The sequence below is a fragment of the Cyprinodon variegatus genome, unplaced genomic scaffold, assembly GCF_000732505.1.
Source record: "Cyprinodon variegatus isolate N-32 unplaced genomic scaffold, C_variegatus-1.0 Scaffold169, whole genome shotgun sequence".
Taxonomy (NCBI): Eukaryota; Metazoa; Chordata; class Actinopteri; order Cyprinodontiformes; family Cyprinodontidae; genus Cyprinodon; species Cyprinodon variegatus.
In genome coordinates this window covers 1,338,470-1,347,140 of record NW_015150622.1, presented here as the reverse complement: position 1 = coordinate 1,347,140, position 8,671 = coordinate 1,338,470, and the positions used below count along the sequence as shown (strand labels likewise).

The window sequence follows — 8,671 nt, the reverse complement described above, 5'->3', positions numbered from 1 at the left end:
ACTGGGGACAGACAAGGAGCGGACTAGGGACGGACTAGGAGCGGATAGGAGCGAACTGGGGACAGACAAGGAGCGGACTAGGGACGGACTAGGAGCGGATAGGAGCGAACTGGGGACAGACAAGGAGCGGACTAGGGACGGACTAGGTTACCAACCGGGTTTTAAATGTGAGCCATAAAAAAAGAGAACAACAGAAGCGGTTAAACTTACCGATGTTGATTTGGTTTGGAAACCCTGCCAGCGCGTCCCCGATGAGATGAAGTAAAACCAGGACCGCCGCAACTGAGCGACTCCACATTTTTCCACGGGAAGTGAAATCAACTCCTGGCGTGTTTGTGGGTGAGGAGAAGCAGAGAGACTCATGAAAACGGACTGGAGCGCAAAGAAATCCACAAGATGCGGCGGCGGATCTCTCTCTCTCTCTCTCTCTCTCTCTCTCTCTCTCTGTGTCTCTCTATGTGCGCCCACTTTGAATGTGTGCCAGCCCACTGCTGCTGATGCTGCTGATGCTCTAAGAACCTAAAGATGGAGGTGGAGAACAGGATCTCCTCACTCTGTGGATGAAGACCACTGAAATGGGCCAGAGCGCGCGAGAGAGGGGGCTGATGAAGGAAGAAGGGGAGGGAGGGAGGGGGCGTTTATCAAACTTGTTCTGACGTTGAATTGTAATAAGTGCAGCCAGCCTCCCCGCGTCACTGCAGAGTTGGTGTGTGTGTGTGTGTGTGTGTGTGGTGCAGAGGCTGAGCAGCACCAAGGCATTAAAGTCAAAAAGGAGCTCAGATGCACTGCTGACTTCAGGGTGTGCGCGTGTATATAGGCCATGTAAGTATGTTCTCTTCATCTTCACATCCACCCAACCATCCATCCATCCCTGCGGTACGTGGGTGCAGGAGTATTTCTGCACAGCCTAATCCTGCGCTGTCCCCTGCAGGTGTTTCTGAGCAGAAGCTGGAGCCTCCAGGACAAAACAAGCTGATTTATGGCCGTTTAATCATTGACTGCTGAACCATCCAACATATGCTGAACATTAAGAGAATGAGAGAGTATAGACATACATCACTAAGAGAGTGATAAAGGAATTAAGAGAGCTTCATATGGCTAATTAGGTTATTTGCAAGGGCTGTTCCAGATTTCCTTTGAGAGGGGGGGACCTCAGAGGGTGGCCATTCAGCCCCCCTCCCTGCTTTTATGTCATTAAGATTGGAAATACCAATTGCTTGTTTGTCCAAAATCCTCTTACTGTCTTCAAACTATGCCTGATTTACCCAATAAAATCTATTTTTATAATATATATTATCAAATAATACATTTTCTGCCATCAATGCATGATTCTAAACAGAAGGGCTTGTGAGGCTGTGCAGATGTGATAAATAATTTCTGGTTTGTATACTGGCATTAAAAGTGGGATAATTTTTCCAAGTCTTGAAGCATACACTTTGCAGAAAATTTAAACCTGGTGACATTTCTAGTTTCTTTTGCAAAGAATGGGGCATGAGAAGAAAGAAGACAGAGATTTCTGAAAAGAAGAAGGCTTCTGATATTAAAACGGCTGAGGAAAAGAATGAAGATGAGGAGAATGATGTAAGTATAAGATTTTAGAGTCAGAGAGAGAAAAAAATCCAGCCGACCTATCTGGACCCACCTGTGTTGTCCAAATACAGATGTGGATGTTTATTCTATGAGTTCCAGTGGACAGGAGTTCAGTTTAAGCTTAGGTGGAAGTTCATCTGAAGAAAAGATCACTTACCCTCATCCGCCTCAATCACAAGCCAATCAGCTTCAAACCACACCTCAACGAATCTCAATCACCATCCATAGCTCATTTTGAATGGTCTCCAAATCCACATTTCAGTCTGCTACCCAAAGCGCAGGCAGTGGTTCCTTAAAGGCAGGATCCTAATCTGGATTAACTGACTGCACAGACAATGTTTTCAGGTGGACTTTCTCCCTTAAAATTTATTAAAGCTTATTTTTACCCACTGATCACAGCAAATATAGCGAAGCCGTTCTCTGCCATTGAACACAGGAGCAGCAGAAACATCAGACGCATCTGGACACACTTTACTGGACATCAACGTTGTATCACTACTGTAGTTTGGCTGCTTGTTTAACTTTTAACCTATTGTATAATCAACTGGGAAACGATAATACAAATACCATGATGAACTGCTAATGTTGCTAACACTACATCCATACATATCAAAATACCAGTTTTAATTTTAACCACTCCTTTAATTTTGAAAATACATCTTGAAGTTACAGGTCTAACCCCTACAGGCCAAAAGTCAGACAGCACTGCCTTACATAAAGCTCCCTGGTAATGAGAAAAGCAGGCCGAAGAATGCTGGGCAAAACAAATCCTGGGCTTTCAGGGGAAAAGGGAGGTTAGAAAATCAAAATGACTGTCTCTAACGTAAATCAGTGGTTTTCTTTGAGGTTCTGAGAGTTTAATTGGCAGGTAAAATTAATAGGCGAGTTGTGCTGTTGCTATAGTTACATTTACGTGTCATCTTCAAAAGTTTTACTTGATGTAGTGTATTTCTTTAGTCTAATTTCTTTAGTCTAATTTGTTATTTTATATACGTTTTTGTGGATGTGTGTTTTTTAATATTTTAAAATACCAGAATTAGGAAATATTTTTTTTTTATTAATCTGTTATTTATCAATCAAATCAATTAATCAACTTTATTGTCAACTACAATTTAAATTTTCATGTAATTTTACATTATTACATAAAAATGAAAACAATGAACAATGAACCAGATGTTTAGATTAGTTATTCATTAACGGACAGCTTTTTCACACCTGCTTAAGTATTTATAAGCACTACTTATTACTGTTAGTTAAGTACGTTAAGGTAGTGCTGCTCTAATGGAAAACAGCTAAGAACGTTACTCTGCCTCTGCATATGAGAACATTATAAGGATATTTTGCAAATTAATAAAGAACCTGATGAGGAAAACATGTTCTTTATAAACTTAAAATAATTTTAGGATGTAAAGTTTCCTTGGTTTAGTTTAACATTTCTTCTTAGTATTCAGCACAGCTTTCTGTGGCGACGCACCCACAGTGGTGCTGTATTTAAGTACCGCTCGTAACCTACATAACTCATATTCTATTGCCTACAAAAGATTCAGCTCTCGTAATCCATGATCACCTCGTTAGTTTAAAATCTAGTATTTTTCTCTTGATTACTGTATCATTTTCTCATTATGTGGAGAAATAACTATTTATTGTTTGGAAGGTCACCGTTGGCTTCCATACTTTTCCTCTAAACATATTTATAAAACCAATGTTCATATGCCTGTCAGGGCGCCCATGGAGGGAGCAGCATATTTATCCTGCTGGCCGTAGCTGCAGATAAAAAAGGAGAGCGCGTATGAATTACATATTAGGAAATAACTATAAAAATGAAAGTGCTATCAAGCATGACATATAATTCAGAAGGAAATCTGCTTAATACACATTACAGAATGTGTTGTGTAAATCACAGAGTTCTATTTAAGACCATTAAATCGGTCATTCTAATCTGAAAAACCTATTAGGATTTTGTCATCAAGGTGATTTCCAGCAGACTTACTTTATTTCTCTGAAATATTTGTAACCACTCTGTGCAGCTTTAGTATCATCCAAGCATGCTCTATAATAAACCTGTCTGGCAGTTAAACTGGCCTTCCTGCATTGCAGACCCATCTGTGGTGCATTGTGGGACAAGAAAACATGAAAGCTGAGCTGGGGGTGCTGCAGGAGAGCATCCTCATCAAGTAACGCTGGGAAAATATCGGGTTCTGTTACAGAACTGCCTTAAATGAAACAAGCCTAGCAATTCATAAAAATGATTTATTCACATTTGCATCATTTTTAATGATTTTGCAGCCCAATGCATTTTTTTTTTTAAATTACAAAATACATTTTTATTATGAAGAGAAATTGGATTGAAGCTGTAGTTATCTAATGGTGAGATGTAGAGATTTCTTCCCTCTTCATCATTCCCCCTACCTCGGGTAGCGTCCAGCCTTGCTGCCATGGCTGGGCACTTAATCACATTTTTATTATAATCTTAGACTTAAACAAATGTATTTTGTATACACAAGAGTATACAAAAAGAAACAGCTCTAGACAATTTCACTATTTTGAAGTGCAGCCTTGAAAACAGTAATAAATACATAAAAAAGTAATATAAACATATGACTGTATATTTACAGTTCTAAACATTATTATTATTATTATTAATATTAATTGCAACTTAACAAAACACAGAGATGCTCAATTTTGGTCATGTTACATTTAACAAGAGTAAGACACTGACCCTCTCACTCCAGCTCTGTAGGTGGCGCTAAAGGTGTGTTTGGCGCCACATAGAAGGGAGGAGCAAGTTGCAGTTTGTGTGCGGCTCCATGCATGCAAGTAAGAGGTTTTCCACACAACAGTGGCAGTAAAACACCTGTGATGGCGGACTCTGGACAAGAACGCTTTAAGTTCATAAAATACAGAATAAAATTTGTTCCATTATTGTTAGAAGCAAAAGACATATTTTGCAAATTGAAATTGAAAAAAAAAAAAAAAGACGCTAACCAAAAATGAAACCTTAAAAGCTTTTAATTTAAAAGAGGGCAAGGGAATTTTATTTGTATAGCTTAATTCAGTGCAATGACTTTTCGAGGTGCTTTACGTTAATTAGATAATAGAACAAAAATAAAAGCAGAATAAAAGAAAGATACCTCAGTTAACAGTTTAACTTCATCAGTCAAAGGCAGCTCTAAACTAATAGGTTTTTAACTTCGACTTCAAATAAATTAGGCTTTTTAGCCTTTTTCCAGTCTTCTGGGAGTTTGTTCCAGATCAGTGGAGCCTAGGAACTAAATTATGCTTCTCCATGTTTGGTTCTAGTTCTGAGTGGACAGAGAAGGCTGGAACTAGAAGACCCCAGTGGTCTGGGAGGTTGATCCACTGACAACAGATCTGTATTGGATTGAGGTGCTGATCCATTTAAAGATTTATAGTCTAAAGCCTCTTTCGCACTGAAAATAGCAGGTTAAGGCATGTTTTTCAAACATTGGTAGACCCGCTAACAATCAGCATTTGGCTCCCTTACCATTTGTAATAAAAAGCTGGTCTAACCCCTCGTTCCCACTAAATGCCCATTGTTCCCGGGATTCAATTTTTTTTTTCAACCATTTGGAAAGAAAGATCTTAAAGTCTATTCTCTGAGCTACAGGGAGCCAGTGGAAGGACTTCAGAAGTGGGCTGATGTTCTCTACTTTCTTAGTTCTAGTGAGAACACAGGCAGCAGCGTTTTGGATCAGCTGCAGCTTTCTGATGGACTTTTTAGACAAACCTACAGTATGAAGACACTGTTGCAGCGATCAATTCTAATAAAGATGAATGCTTGAATTAGTTTTTCTAGATCCTGCTTGGACATTAGTCCTTTAATCCTAGAGATGTTCTTCAGCTGATAAAAGCCTGACATTAACTGCCTTTATGAGCCTCTGAAGGTTCAGGTCTGAGTCCATCATTACACCAAGATTTCAGCCATAATCAGTGGGAGCTACCGTAATTCTGGATCTCTGCTCCTTTAGTCTGAAGATTATTCCCTCAGTTTGGTTTTTATGCAGTTCTAGAAAAGTATGGTGCGTCCACATAATGATCTGTTCTACGCATTTAGCAAACGATCTGATTGGTTTAAGGAGTTTTCATAGATACTTTACTGTATTATCATCTTTTAGATAATGAATTTTTTTTTTTTTTTCAAATTTCTCCTTTTCATTAGAGTTTTAGGAATTAATTTTTTTTAAATGGTTCACAGACATTACTGCATTTAGTTCTGGGGGCGGCTTTCCTCTTGGGTGATGAGCGAAGATGCTTTTCTATTGGTCTGCTGGACATTAGCAACAACATTTTTATTGGTTAAGGAGCGAGTGTTTCTTTTATGCTTAAGTGAAGAGAATGTTATCTGAGAAATTAAATTCTTAAAAAAAAAAAAAATCTTCCAGTCATTAAAAAAATACAATGAAATATAGAATCTGTAAAGAATATAAAAAAAAGAAAAATACATTTTGCGGCTGCTCAGTGGGGCAGTGGGTAGCACTGCTGCCTTGCAGGAAGAAGGTTCTGGGTTTGATTCCTGGCCCTGGGTCTTTCTGCATGGAGTTTGCATGTTCTCCCTGAACATGTGTGGGTTCTCTCCGGGTATTCCGTCTTCCTCCCACACTCCAAAAACATGACTGTTAGGTTAATTGGCTTTTCTAGATTCTCCTTAGGTGTGAGTGTGTGCATGAATGGTTGTATGTGCTGTATGTCTCTGTGTTGCCCTGCGATGGACTAGTTACCTGTCCAGGGTGTACCCCACCTCTCGCCTATTGACAGCTGGAGATAGGCACCAGCACCCCTTGTGACCCCAATTGGGACAAGCGTGTGAGATAATGGATGGATGGAAATACGTTTCGCTAAAATAAAACATTAAACAATTTGGAAGTTTATCTCAAAAGTTTTTCACAGGTTAATTTCTAGATTTTATTTATGATTTTCATTTACAAAACATGTAAATGTTCTACTTTTCTTTGCAAAAATAGTGGAACAAAATTCACACCATAATGTAAACAATGAAAACCTGGAGTTAAGCATTTACACGTCTCTGGGTAGCAGAGAGGAAAATTGTAATAAAATCACAATATTGGTTAAAATGAAAAATAGAAGTAATCATAAATTTAATGTGTGTTCTTCATAAGTTATTTAATTTGAGCAGGTTAATAAGAGGATCTACCAATAGTTTGAGTATCTTTGCCCTTATATTTACTAGATACTATGCAGATCATGCTATTTCTTATTTAAATGTAAATCACTTTACTCAGTTGTTAAACTGTCTTATATACCTGCTCAAAACAAGAGAAACTACATTTATTTAGAGAAAACTCTACTTATATCTATTTTTGGATAAAAACACCTGTTACAGCCTGAGCTCTTATAAAGGTTTTAATTTTAGGCACTGGCTGTAGGTATTTAAGAGAGCAGCCATCCTCAGCTTGAAATGTAAAATAGGAACATATGCAATGAGGGGTGGGTGGCAATAGATAAAAACACAGCCTTTGTTTCTCTTTTTCAGACAAAGTGTTGCAAAGATAAAAATCATTAAATTCATATTATAACATTACATCTCCGAATGCCCTTAAGAAAAGGTTTCGGTTTGATTCCTCCAAATGAACCTCATTTGAAGTACACTGCATTATCGGTACTAAAAATAAGTGAAAATTCTCAAAATGTGTGTATTATAATGAGGCAGATTAATAATCAATGCAATCAGTACTTTTTCACCCTTAAAATCGGATAAATAGATAAGGTAGTTTTATGTATTCTTATTTTGAATGTAAATCATCTTAGATTGACAAATCGGTATTTTTAAATCGAGAAAAAACAAACTTGTTTAAGAAAAAATAGATTTTTTTCCTCTCAGTTTTTGCAGTACAGTCATTTATCTCCTTAATGACATTGAAAGTTAAATTGTTTTGTTCACTCCAGTCTTGCCTACTCACTGCAGGAGGCTGATGTAATTTGATAAATGAGCTGCAGAAATGTAAACTGATTGTGCAAATGATGTTCATGCAAAGCATGCACTCACCAGTAGCGTCTGCACATCAAATAAAACTGTGAAGTATAGCCTACTGCACACCGAACTGCATTCTCCTCCATTCGGTTAATAAATACGCTGTAAGAAGGGGAAGGTGTCCACTCACAGGCCGTATCATGACTATTATACTCAATGACTTGCCTTTACCTATACATGTGTTTGGGAAAGTGGTAACCTTATTTTAGAAATGGCAACCGCTTGTTAGAACCATCAGGATTATGAACACAAGCTGTGAGCCTGAGGGAGGGATGTGGCCTAAATACAGACACATCCAGAGTGAGAATAAAAATGTTTTTAGAGTTCAGCAATCAGACACATCAGCCACAATTTTATTGTTTCATTAAAGAAAGTCAGATCATTGACTTTTAACTAGTGTTTCGAATCACTGGTGAGCAGGCAGATGATTATTGTAGGATGTTTAAAGTTTTAAGTAAACTGGATGAAGATCACTATTGGTGTTTAGTTTAAAGTTGCATAATCATTACTGATAGTGAATAGGAAAGATTCATCTCTGTCTGACAAAAACTGCCGTTATCTTGGGGAAAACAACCAATGTTGATGGCGGAATCTAATCCATGTCACCCAGAGGCGATCTTACAATTCCGGTTCCCCGGGGGGGCCTGCCCTCCTGCCCCCTAAACCATTTTCTCCCCTTTTTTATGGAGAGAAAAAAGCACAAATATTACTGAAACCAAAGGACTGGTCACAAAAAAGGACATTTGAAGACAATATATTTCAAAATTGGCACTTTAAAAAGCTTCTCAGTCAAAGAAACATTTTTGAGAGTAAGATATTGGTGTGTATGCAAACATTCAACCCATACTTCTACAAAAAAGTTTTTTTTTTTTTTGTTTGTTGACAGGAGCAGCTGATTTTTACGAATTGCATGTCTTTAAAAGTGATTTTTACTGATTTTATTCTATATAGTTTTGGGCAGTCTGTGCCTGGACCAATAGAAATGCTGTCGCAAACGTCCAGGCAGGGCAGAATCATTTCTATTGGTTCCACACAATCTAATAGAAACTCTATTCTAACCAGAAGCGCAGA

At 38.0% G+C, this 8,671-nt stretch overlaps 1 protein-coding gene across 1 annotated transcript in view; it reads right to left on the bottom strand.

Moving 5' to 3' along the window:
* Positions 1-498, bottom strand: part of LOC107086984 (glutamate receptor 3-like) — a 6,572-nt gene extending 6,074 nt beyond the window's left edge. The window contains exon 1 of the mRNA XM_015378302.1: positions 211-498. Within this exon, the coding sequence (XP_015233788.1) occupies positions 211-298 (88 nt within the window). The 5' untranslated portion in view covers positions 299-498. The remainder of the gene's footprint in view (positions 1-210) is intronic.
* Between the last annotated feature and the right edge of the window lie 8,173 nt (positions 499-8,671).